At 39.9% G+C, this 13,457-nt stretch overlaps 1 protein-coding gene across 5 annotated transcripts in view; it reads right to left on the reverse strand.

Annotated features, from left to right (window-relative positions):
* Positions 1-13,457, reverse strand: part of FGGY (FGGY carbohydrate kinase domain containing) — a 340,924-nt gene that overhangs the window by 107,285 nt on the left and 220,182 nt on the right. For all 5 annotated transcript variants that reach the window (XR_003858912.1, XM_029617869.1, XM_029617871.1 and 2 more), the window contains exon 8: positions 7,991-8,094. Coding sequence is in view for 4 of the 5 variants with exons in the window: in XM_029617869.1 (XP_029473729.1) it covers positions 7,991-8,094 (104 nt within the window). In the remaining variant the exon portion in view is untranslated. The remainder of the gene's footprint in view (positions 1-7,990; positions 8,095-13,457) is intronic.

Consider the following 13,457-nt stretch of genomic DNA (forward strand, 5'->3'; position numbering starts at 1 on the left):
GCTGTTTAGTAAACAGACCGCCATGTTTGGTACATAAGTACCTAAAATTTGCCATACTGGGAGAGACTGAAGGCCCATCAAGCCCAGTATCCTGTTTCCAACAGTGGCCAATCCAGGTCACAAGAATCCGGCAGGATCCCAAGGGGGAGATTAGGGGCGGATTGGCCTATCGGGGGATCGGGCATCCCCCGGTGGGCCGGTCGCTCCAGTCACGTGGTCTGCCGTGCGCGGCCGTGACAGAGCCGCGCTTGGCAGACCACGTGATGTGTCCTGGGCCGGCCTGGGTGGCGAATACCCGGGCCGGTCGTCCTCGGGAATCCGCCGCTGGGGGGAGATAGATTCCATATTGCATAACCTAGGGATAAACAAGTGGATTTCTGCAACTCCACCTTAATAATCATTTATAGACTTTTCCACAAGGAACTTGTGCAAACCTTTTTTAAATGCAGCCACAGTCACAGCTTTCAACACATCCTCTGGCATCAAATTCCAGAGCTTAATTATGTATTGAGTAACAAAATATTTTCTCTTATTAGTTTTAAATGTATCACCAAGTAACTTCAATGTGTTTTGTACTCTTTGAAAGAGTAAACAACCTCTTAATGTTTACTTGTTCCACTTCAATCATTATTTTATAAACTTCTATCATATCTTATTTAAGTTCTTTTAATATACCAATGCTCAAGATATCTCTCCCCTCAGTCGTCTCTTCTCCAAGCTGAAGAGTCCTAACTTCTTTAGCCTTTCTTCATAGGGGAATTTTTTCATCCCCTTTATTTTCGTCACCCTTCTCTGTACCTTTTCTAACTCTGCCATATCTTTTTTGAGATGTGGTGGACCAGAACTGCACACAATGCCCAAGTTGAGGTCGCACCATGGAGCGATACAGAGGCATTCTAATAGTCTCTGTTTTATTCTCCTTTCCTAATAATCCCTAGCATTGTATTTGCTTTCTTGGCTGCTGCTGCACACTGAGCAGAAGATTTCAATGTGTTATCAACGATGAAGCCTAGATCCTTTTCCTGAATGGCGATTCCTAATGTAGAACCTTGCACTGTGTAGCTATAATTTGGGTTACTCTTCCCTAAGTGCATCACTTTGCCCTTATCCACATTCAATTTCATTTGCCATTTGCATGCCCAGTCTCCCAATTTTGCAAGGTCCTCCTGCAATTTCTCACAATCCTCTTGCTATTCAAGAACTTTGAATAATTTTGTGGCATTGGCAAATTTGATCATCTCACTCTTTGTTCCCATTTCCAAGTCGTTTATAAATATATTAAAAAGCAGTGGTACCAGAACAGATCCCTAGGGCACGCCATTCACTATTCATGTCTCTCAATTGGGAAAATTTACCATTTAGTCCTATTCTCTGTTTTCTATCTTTTAACCAGTTGCAATCCACAATAGGACATTGCCCACTATCCCATGACTTTTAATTTACTAAGAAGTCTCTCTTGAGGGACTTTGTCAAATGCTTTATCAACAGGCTCAACTTTATCCACGTTTATTTATGCTCTCAAAAAAATGTAGCAGATTTGTGAGGCAAAATTTCACTTGGCTAAATCCCTGTTGATTTTGTCCCATTAAACTATACCTATCCATATGTTCAACAATTTTTTTCTTTATGACAGTTTCCACCATTTTGCCTGGCATAGGCGTCAGACTCACTGGTCTGCAGTTTCCTGAATCACCTCTTGATTCCTTTTTTAAAAAATGGTGCTACACTGGCAACCCTTTAATCTACAAGTACCATAGATGATTTTTTTTTTTTTTTTTATTTCTTTATTGAATTTTCATTTAAAAATTTTTAAACAAAATTCCAAATAAGTAATACAGAAAACCATATTTGACATTCATATAATTATATAGATCAAATCAAAAAAAACATTTTTTTTTTCTTATTACATTACCTATAAAATGGGGGGGACATAACATAACATTTATTCAAAAATATTTACCAACCATTGAGAGAGAGAGACGAAACAATTTCAACTTTGTCCTTCTTGAGTACTTCCTCCATTCCTATCTTTATCTAATATAAAGGTCTCTAGATGTAATGGATCTATGAAACTGTATTTCTTCCCTTTAAACATAATAATACAAATTGCCGGATATTTCAAGAAAAAAGTTGCACCGAGGGTTACTACTTTACTTTTTAAAGAAAGGAAATGTTTCCGTTTAGCCTGAGTGGCTCGAGCCACATCAGGAAACATTAGAACCTTTTGTCCACAAAAACACATATCTCTATATTTGAAAAAGTCTCTAAAGACTTTATCTTTATCAGATTCCAATAACATGGAAACAAATAAAGTAGCCCTCTTTTGTATAATGTCAATCGACTCCTCTAAGAAAGTAGAGACTCCAATTGACGATATCTCCAGATTTTCCTCCTCAGGCCTACCTACTTTCCTAGAGAAGTAGAAGGCCTTAGAAAATACAGGTATATCTGTTTCTGAATAATGCAAGATTTCTCTAAAATATTTCTTTAACATTTCAGCTGGAGATAAGAGTCTGGTTTGAGGAAAGTTAACTATTCGCAAGTTTTTATATCTGACCAAATTCTCGATATTTTCCAACTCTCTACGAGTGGATAAACTATCTTTGATTTGAGCAATCCCAGTATTTTCCAATAATTTAATTTTAGATGTTACCTTACTCATATTATCCTTTAAACTGACTACTTCTTTTCTCTGCTCTTCTATCTGCTGTTTATTCACATTCACAGTTCCCAACACAGACTCATTCATTTTTGAGACATTATTATTAACAGTAGCCATCAATTTCCATATATCTGTTAGGGACAGATTATCAGGAGGTTCCAAAGGCCATATCTCAGGCCTTATTAAATCCCCTGATCCCGTCCCCATTACCATAATTGAACCACTTATCTGATTCTCTGTAGGAGTTGAACAGTCTCTTCCTCCAGGTGGACTGCTCGCTTCTAACTGCAGAAAATCATCTGGTATTGATGGTTGCGGTTGTGGCGGAAGTGAAGGTCCTTCACCAGGACTAAGAGAGCCAGAAAACTGGTCCTCTATATTGTCCTCTCGTGGTGACTCAGTCATTCTTACGACATGACTGTCCATGGGGCCCTTGAGTGTTACCGGCGATGCTGGGAAAGATTTCAGTTTCCTTTTCCTCCCCATTAAATGCTATGGGGTACTCGGGATGGTTCCTTCAGTCGCTTTGGCCAAACAACGGAGAAAGCCTTCTCCCGCCTTCTCCGGACTGAGCCGGACAGAGCCGCGCGCCCCTTTGGTGGCGCGCGGCTTAGGCGGCGCGCCGTTGACGGCGGGGCGCCGTCTGCTGTTTGAATTTATACAGCAGACGCCGACTGCTGACGTCACTGGAGCGTCTTTGCCGGGTCTCTCCGAACACGTGATGTTCTCTCCGGTTTCGCTGTTCCCTCCGGGTCAGTGTGGTAGCAAGTCTCCGGTTTCAGAGCGCCAGAGGTCAGTGTCAGATGGTCTTTCTCCGTCGGGGGCGTCTCTCTCTCTACTCCCACGCTCCCCCACCATAGATGATTTTAATGATAGTTTACAAATTATTAATAGCAAGTCTGCAATTTCATTTTCAAGTTCTTTTAGCACTCTGGGTTTATACTATCTGGTCCAGGTGATTTACTACTCTCTAGTTTGTCAATTTGCCCTATTAGATCTTGCAGGTACACTGAGATTTGTTTCAGTTCTGCTGAATCATCACCTTTGAATATCATTTCTGACATGGGTACCTCTCTTCCATCTTCCTCAGTGAAAACCAAAGAGAAGAATTCATTTAGTCTCTCTGCAATGGCTTTGTCATCTTTAAGTGTCTTTTACCCCTTGATCATCTAATGGCCCTGTTACATTTGCCAGCTCAAGGGCTGCTCCCGTGAGCTGGAACACTTACCCAATGCCACCGACACCAGACCCTGCTTTGTGGCGGGGATGCCACTGCCATCTTCTTCCTAGGGCTTCCCCTTAGGCACAGGCCTAGTCATATAGGCTCCACGGCAGGAACCGCCAGAGCTGGTACTGGCAGATGACATCACATGGCTGGGTATTTAAACCCCAGCCATGCTACAGATTGATGCCTCAGCAATGGGTCACCTACCTCCTAAATTGTTGAGCTGCTGCCCTGGCGTTCCTGATCCTGTGATCCTGATCCAAGCTCTGCCTGCCTAGTCTCTTCAAGCCCTGCCTGTCTTGTCCTTCCAGCCCTGTTATCTGTTCTTCCCAGTGCTGCTTTCTTCGCCTACCCTCGGACTGATTGACCATAGCCTGAACCTCGACTCTTGTTGCCTGCATCTGACCTCAGCCTGGACCTCGATCACTCTCGTCTGCCTCTATCCTCAGCCTGGACCTTGACTACCCTCATCTAACACCCGCCTCTGACCCTAACCACGATCAAGACTTCCGTTATGACCAGCTTCCATGAGACCCATGCCTAACTCCTGCTGTCCCCTAGAACCTGGGGGCTCAACCCAAGGGAAAAGGAGCTGGTGTAGGTGAAGTTTCAGACCAGTCTACAACCAGCTTAGTGCCGCCAGCTGTCAGGGAGGAACCACAGGGCCTTCTCTGTAGGTTGAGCCAACCTCTCCTCAGCAACAAGGGTCCATGAACCTTAAAGGTCCAATTTACTCCCTTGCAGGCTTTTTACTTCAAATGTACCTGGAAAGGTTTTTATTATGAGTTGCTGCCTCCACAGCAAGCTTCTTTTCAAATTCTCTGTTTGCCTTCTTTATCAATGCTTTGCATCTAACTTGCTGGTGCTTATGCAATTTCCTGTTTTCTTCATTCAGATCCCTTTTCCATTTATTGAAATATCTTCTTTTAGCTATTATAGCCTCTTTTCACCTCACCTTTCAACCATGCCGTTAACCATTTAGCCTTGCTTCTACCTTTTATAATGCATGGAATACATCTGGTCCGGGCTTCTGAGATAGTATTTTTAAACAATGTCCATGCCTGATGTAAATTCTTAGGGGACAATTTTCAAAGAGTTTAGACTCCTAACTTTTGGAGTTAGGCTCCTAAATTGGCCCTTTTGAAAATTTACAAAGGCTGAGTCCCTAAATTTAGGATCCTAAAAAGTGTGTGGCTCTGGGAGTGGAGTTAGGGCAGGGAAACAAAGTTAGGGCTTAGCACTGATTTTCAGAACTAGTCAGCTAATTTACAGGGTCATTTATCATTTCGCGTTAGGGTCTTAAAGCTAGCATTAAGGCCCTAACACAAGTGTTAATGCAATAATGCATGTATTAAATAGTGCAACATGCAATAGTATGCAAATGTCACATTTGCTATGCAACTGGGAGGAGTTTGGGTGGAGTTAATGGTAATGAGCAGCTCCTAACATCAGTTTTCCATACACAGTAGGAGATACGAACAGCAAAGTTGACATCACTGAAGAATTTCTGCTGTTTGAATTGATGAAAGGTACAAGGAGTTGATTTGTACAATGCACTCTCTACCTAGCTTGTTGTACTCTCTATCTACCTTGTTTGAAGCTTTGTTTGTACCTCCTACTGTGTATGTAAAACTGCACCCCCAAAACTACCCCACCCCCAGTTAAAAGTGCCCCCACCTTATAATGGTATAAATAGTAGAGAAACATTGTTCTCTACAGAGTCTCTCTCTCTCTCTCCATGAGTGATAAAACCTTTTCCCGGTAACACACTCTGCGGCGCATTGATCAGCACATGAACGCACTCTGCAGTGCACAATTAGAGCATGAAGCAAAAAATAGCGCAGGTATGATAAAATGTATTGTACCTTACGGAAATTACCTATGCGATGTGGGAGCAGGGAAGTTATCCTAATCACGACCCCCCCCTCCCCCCACCCCCTTTTTTTTTTTAATCACAGGTGCTATTTCTGCTATATCCTAACCTTTAGGATCCTAAATTTATGTGAATTTTCAGCTAAAAGCTTAGGGAGCTAAGTATGGATGAAAATAGGGGCCTAATTTAGAGGCCTAAATTTAGAAGCTCAGCTTTTTTTTTTTTTTAATTTCAGGCCCTTACCTTTTACAGCTGCTCCTTTCAGTTTTTTCCTAACCATTTTTCTCATAGTTAATCTTTGAAAGTTAAATGCTGCCACAGTAGATTTCTTTAGTGTCCTCCCTCCAGTTAAGTTAAATTTGATCATGTTGTGATCACTATTGCCAAGTGGCTCCAACACTGTTACTTCTCACACCAAATCCTGTGTTCTACTAAGGACCAGGTCTAAAATAGTTTCCCCTCTTCTTGGTTCTTGTACCAGCTGCTCCAGGAAGCAGTAATTTATTTCTTCTAGGAACTTTACCTCTCTAGCGTGTCCTGATGTAACCTTCACCCAAAAAAATAAAAACAGATTTACCATTAATGTATCCCTGGTTGGTTAATATGCTTTATAAGTGGTATATAAAATTGTAATAATAATAATAATCTTTATGGATAGTGCTTATGAATAGTCTATGTCCTGTGGGCTATGCTTATGAAGATGTAGGAAGAGCAGAAAAGGCATGGCCAGGTATTTGAGTAATTTTTTAAAAACAATTTAGAATAGTGAAACTTGCTGCGCATTCTAATAATGATTTTAAAGTGCCAGTTATACAAGTGGATTTATGGATATTTTTTGCGATTTTATTTGTCCCATTATCTAGTTTAAAATCTGATCTCTCTCTTTTTTTTTTAAAGGTCAGTGCCAGTAGCCTGGTTCCACTCTGGTTAAGATGGAGCCCAGTTCCCAACAAACCTAAAACCCTCTTCCCTGCACCATCATCTCATCCACGCATTGAAATTCTGGAGCTCTTGCCTGCCTCTGGGGTCCTGCACGCGGAACGGGGGAGCATTTCTGAGCATGCTACTCTGGAGGGTTTGGATTTCAATTTTCTACCTAAAATCCTAAATTTGACTTCCAGATTCTCCCTCCTGCATTTTCCTAGGTCATTGGTACCCACATGTACCAAGACAGCCGGCTCCACCCCAGCACCATCTAAAATCCTACCTAATTGACACAGGGTGGCATCTCCGGCTTCTATTTGGAGAGAATTCCAGAGCCTGGGGAGGAACAGGAAGAAAGCATCCTAGCAAATTTGGGCAAGCCTAGAGTCTTTAGGAGCAAGTAGTCAGAGGAGAGCCCTTGTTTAGGATCTAGGGCTATAGTCGGGTTTATAGGGGGGACAGATTGGTAGGGTCTAGTCAGTTCTGTGATATGCACTGCGCTATTTCAATTACCTCATCAGTCATGGCCCCTCGCCCTGCTTCTGATCTATAATATTATTTGTCGTCTCTATCATATGGATAGAAACCACTGAGAGAGTAAATACATTTTTGTAATAATTAATTCAAATTAGGATACTTTAAAAGCATAGCAGAAGACTTAATTAACACAGTGACTGTGTAAGAGCTAGGTGCTTCTTCAATGTGATTGCGGATTTTAAACAAAACTTGAACAGAAAATAGGCTGAAGTTGAAATGACATACTTTCAGCTAAATGCTAAAAAAAAAAAAAGACATTTCAAAAGAGAGTACTAAATTCTAATTGGAATCAGCCTTTTCATTAATTTGGTGAGAAATATTATTGAAGCATAAAACTGCATATCAGGGTTCCCTCCCCCATCCTAGTATTCTATAGATCATTAAAGCTCTCATATGAAGATGGATTTATATTGATTCAGCAATGGGGTTTTTGGTTGGGTTTTTTTCATGTAGTGAAAGGAGATACCACTGCCCCTAAGAAGGCACTCAGCAACGCATTAGTGACAAGATGGGCTCAGAAAACTAAAGCTATGCATCATCAGCTCAGATATCTTTCTGCACTTTTAAGCAAACAGTGTCAGGTTTTTCAATATTGATTTCAACTTCTGTTGAGCTTCAGCCTTGAAGCAATGCACGGTATAATACATTTCTAACCTGAAGGTGAAAGTCAGAAAGGCAAGAGTAGCAGGAGGACGTCGCGGGGCTGCTTGCCAGGGCTGTAACACTACAGGACTGTGCCTTGCCTGGCCATAATTTGTCTTCTCCTTACCCCCATGTGACAAGACGATGTACCACAGATCAGTGCTAGCCTGGATGTTATTGGCTGCTTTTCACAGGGTAGGTTATGGCCTTTCACATCTGCTCCAATCATTCCTGTTAGAAAGAGAAATCCCAAAGCCTCTATTAAAACACAAAATGGACATAATCAGCAAAAAAAAGAAGATGCTGAAAGAGATCGTATATGCAAACCAGACCAAATTAGGAATCAGACAGTCCATGTGTGCGCAAATACCTTTCCTTGATTTGTACAACCTCAAAATCTGATGAATTTCCCTCTACAGTTAGTTTAGTCATATAACTGCAGAAACACTTTGTTCTTTTTCCAGTTTTTACCTATAATTTTTTCACAATACAAATGTCAAAGGGAAAAAGAAGTGCACAACATAAAATAAAGTTTGAGAAAGCATACAGTGCCTGACAAAAACAGCACATCGAATAAAAACATGCTCGTGAAGTCAAAATGAAATAGCAAGTTCAGATCTTAGTGCTCAAAATCAAACCCAGGTTCCTGTCACGGGATTTGAGTTTTATAGAAGGTCTATTACTTGCAAACATTTTACAGAGAAGAGAGTGCAGCTACCTCTAGATAAAAACGGGAAGCTGTTACTCTCCAGGTGCCCAAAATCTGCCTTTTATAAAAGGGAAAGAATTTGCTAAGTACAGAAAGAGAGGTCAAACATGAGAAGGGTCAATTATTTGGGCTTTCTGCATATCCTCCTTTTATTAATTGGTTTAAATCAGTGCAAATTATGGTAACTGAATGTCACACTAAGGGCCTGATTTGATCAAGGTTTTTTTTCCTATAAGAACATAAGAAAATGCCATACTGGGTCAGACCAAGGGTCCATAAAGCCCAGCATCCTGTTTCCAACAGTGGCCAATCCAGGCCATAAGAACCTGGCAAGTACCCAAAAAAGAACCTGGCAAGTACCCAAAAAAGAACCTATAAAATCAGAGAAAGGTCTTAATGAATCAGGTCCTATATCTGAAATGGCTTGTGCTACTGTTTCTAATCAGTTCAGCTACCTCATTGTTTATCTTCAGAAGGGTAACCATGTTAATCTGATGTAACAAAAATGACAGAGGTAGGTGGCACCTTATAGACTAACAGATTTATTGAGGCATGGCTATGGCAAACACTGAATTTCAGTAAAAACATTGGAAATTAGATGAATAGATGACTGGATGCCCCCAATGATTAAAGATGGAATTTATAAAGCCAGAAACCTGCCATGGTTTGCCTACCAAAGTATACTTCTTTTTGGACTTAGATGTCAGGGAGTGGCTTAGGAGTACAGAAGGAAGAAAGTGCCAAGTGACATCAATTTGGCTACTTTTAAGGCTCTTTCTGGAAAATGTTTAAAGTTCTTACTTATACAATACCATCTGGAATGTAAAACAGGTAATGGAAGGGTCATTGGCTGTGCTTGATCTGAAGATGACTACTTTAAGTTCAGTGTATATAGTGTTCTCTGTACAATGTGTGTCAGCTAAACTTAGAGAGGCTATAAAGATGAATATGGCTTTTGATTAAATTAAATATGCAGTAAAGTGGTTAACCATCAATATTATCTTTGTTCACTCTGCATTAGAGACGAATAGAAGCCCCATTCCTTCTTAAATGATGGTTTCTGGTATTATCATAAGAACATGCCATACTGGGTCAGACCAAGGGTCCATCCTGCCCAGCATCCTGTTTCCAACAGTGGCCAATCCAGGCCACAAGAACCTGGCAATTACCCAAACACTAAGAAGATCCCATGCTAGTGATGCAATTAATAGCACTGGCTATTCCCTAAGTAAGCTTGATTAATAGCAGGTAATGGACTTCTCCAAGAACTTATCCAAACCTTTTTTGAACCCAGCTACACTAACTGCACTAACCACATCCTCTGGCAACAAATTCCAGAGTTTGTGCATTTAGTGAAAAAGAACTTTCTCCGATTAGTTTTAAATGTGCCACATGCTAACTTCATGGAGTGCCCCCTAGTCTTTCTATTATCCAAAAGAGTAAATAACCGATTCACATCTACCCGTTCTAGACCTCTCATGATTTTAAACACCTCTATCATATCCCCCCCTCAGCTGTCTCTTCTCCAAGCTGAAAAGTCCTAACCTCTTTAGTCTTTCCTCATAGGAATACATTATCACAGGTTTTTTAAATCTACAGGGGATTTAAAACACTTAAAGAAACAAAGTCAACAGCACATTTCAGTTTGCTTCTCTTTTGCGATGGGGGTAGGGGGCAGAGAATTAGTGTTTGGTAGATCAATGGGATTATTATTACCTTATAAACTATGGATGTTACAACCACATGGAAGAGTCAGATTCAGAAATCTGTTCAGTAATGATAGTGAAATGTTAGAAATGTGGGGTTCATAAAAGCAAATCATTAATGTGCATCACCCCTTCTTCCTTCCCCAGCTACTTTTGACCCTTAACAAGGTCTGTTAGTGAAGTCTGTCCTCTGTGAGCTGCCCCCCAATAGCATATTTCAGTGTCTGAAAGAAGCTGCACCAATAGAAGATTTTGTTTTGTGGCGACTTAAGAGATATTAACTGTCAAAAAATGAGCTAGTTATTTCAGCAAACACTACTCCAGAATGGGTGGCTGAATGCTTTGGGACTTGGGTACGGAATAGATTGGGGAGAGAGTGGAATGTGCGGATGATTGACTCAACCAATTTATGATCTAACACTGTTTTACATAATTCTAAAGATACAAAGTACGACGTGGGTTTGTTACACATCATATATGCAGATGCAAACAATGAGAGTGATGTGCAACCATAAAATTCAACTTGTTTCAAAAGTTCACAAAGCGATATAAATCAATTAAATGCTGTTTTATTCGAAGGCTCTAAACAGACAAGAGTTCAATCAAGGTACAGTCCCCACAATGGGTATATTTTGCATTACAGAACAGAAAAACAACAGAGCCTTCGAATAGAACAGCATTTTATTGATTTTGTGAACTTTTGAAACAGCTTGAATTTTATGGTTACACATCCCTCATTGTTTACATAATTCTAAACCATCAGTGACTTGACTTGAATCTGCATATTCTTCCATTTTGGACCTTTGTTGGCTTGGTTCTCAGATTCATATTTATATTGTGCACTCCAAAATTCACTCTATCTTCAAATGATTTAAATAGTTTCAACCTGTGGCCACCTAAATAAATTCAATCTAATCCACATAAACCTGGATTCAAAAAATAATAAACATTCCAGAGTCAGATTTGAACCGACTGATTATCTCAGTAAAATCAGGTCAAATATTTGGAGATTTGAATCTGGGAAGTTCTTCAATTTAGAAAATATTTTTGTCTTTGTCCTACCTCCCGAGTTTTCTGTTATTCATGGAGGCTACATACAGTGAGAGAAAAAAATGGTTCTCTCAATCACTACACACCAGATGTTTTTTGTCATTTGAGCACATTGATAGTAGGTATATACCACTGGTCTGGATTTCTTACTATTTTTGTGGCTGTAGGGAAGGTGGTGTGATGCCTCATAGCTGATCATATCAGATGTGGAAGTTCATATTTTGTCATCTCGTGAAAGGGCTCTAGGTGAGTTGGCATTCAGATTCTATTCTTCTTCAGTAGTCATCCATCACTCAAAGCTACTGTGGAAAGTGACGCCTTGTCTTGGACGTCTGAGACATGAAAATGTGCCACTCCAGATTAGGAGAGTGACAAGGTGTCAGCCTGGTAGCAATGCTTAAGTGTTTTAATTTCTGTTGATTTTATTGAGAGATCTAGGTACTGATGCACAAGTGAGTTCTATGGTAGACATCTTTGATTTTTGAATTTTTTTTCACATACCATCAATATCTTTTACAAATTTCTAATACTGCACAACATACATACTTATTTTAATTGCATTAAAGAATAAAGCTGGGATTGGCATGCAGGTAGGATTCTTGAATTCTAGATCAGTGAAAAGGAAAGTGTTCTTTGTCTAATAATAGGTCAATGTGATTTAGATTTGCTCCCAATTACAGAGTCTTGACACAATGATTTTGATGTACTGTTGTTGAATCTAATCTGTCCTGAAAGATATGGTTACCTACAACATGCCTGTCCAGAAGAGGTAGAGTATTAATAACTTATATAAATGAACTTTAGTTTCAAAGGGTTGCCTATGCGGTTATTCTACCAGTGGAATCAATTCTTGTCAGGATCTCTGGCTGGACTATGTGTGTTCTTTATTGGCCTCCAGGTGTTACCACTGGGAATGTGAGTCATCTTGCTGAGTTGCTGGCCTCCATGCAGCTCAGGTTTCCTAACTTCCTTAATATTTATATTTTTTTCAATATACATGTAGATGACAGCAATTCATTTATGCCAGATAATTGCTATCTGTTATGGCTGCAATTAATTATACCCAGTTGATCATGTACCCACACACAGATTTGATGTTTTGCCACAAAGATTGGGCAAGGTTAGTTACTAAGCTCTGTGCTCTTCAGATTCTTTGATCAGACCACTTTCTTATCTTATTTAATTTAGGTAGTTTTTATAAGACAAAAGTATTGTAATCATTGGAGTCATAAAACCATAGATCCTGGATAGAGTTGGAGGAATTTGGTCATAATTGGGATTTAGGGGGTAATATCGAGGATTGGGATGGGTTCAATACTGAGGAATTAACAGAGGAACTCTGCTTGTAACTTTTGCGTTTCCATCAGATATTAAGAATTTTTCTTTGACATCAGGCTCATTTGTTTCATGGCCAGAAGATCTGGATGTATCCAGATGTAACAAAAACTACACAAGAGAGGCGTAAGAAGTTCTTGCAACGGGAGGTGAAGTGTTAGCACTTGGAGCTAGGTTTATACTGAAAGATCCGTGTAAATGTCTAATTAATTATCAAAATTCAAATTATGTGTTTTCTGAAACATCTCAACCTCGTGTATTTGAGGACTCACACTCCTAAAATTGTTCTGAGGGTTGTATGGGGGAATAAAGAAGTTATTGCACGGGAACCTAGAACCTGTTTTCTTTAGAAGATTGCTCTATGTTAGTCGCTCCAGCATTCATTAGTGGTCTCCCCCTTTTTCCTCTTCAATATATGGAGGTACTTTATTTTTGATATTGTTATTTATCTTAGTTTCCTGGATTATTAAGAATCGATTGTAAAAAGTAGCTCATATTTTGTCTACAAGTTATGCTTGTAGGTAAATTTGAAGTGCAAATAAAAATAAAATGTAATAAAAATTCAGTACCAACTTGCTTCAGGCAATATCATAACTCCTAATGTGTTACAGGTGGAAGAGAAATGATCTATATTTAGGCAGGTCTCTCTAAGAGAAATCATTTCAGTAACAGGACAGCTGAAATCTTCTTGCTTGCAGTTGGATCCATGCCCTTTTTCTATTGTTAAGGGTCTGAAAGATGTCACTTTTGGTGTTATAATGTTACTTGTTATCAAGTCTTTAGCTGAGGGCCAT

The sequence above is a fragment of the Rhinatrema bivittatum genome, chromosome 10 (assembly GCF_901001135.1).
Source record: "Rhinatrema bivittatum chromosome 10, aRhiBiv1.1, whole genome shotgun sequence".
NCBI classification, from domain to species: Eukaryota; Metazoa; Chordata; class Amphibia; order Gymnophiona; family Rhinatrematidae; genus Rhinatrema; species Rhinatrema bivittatum.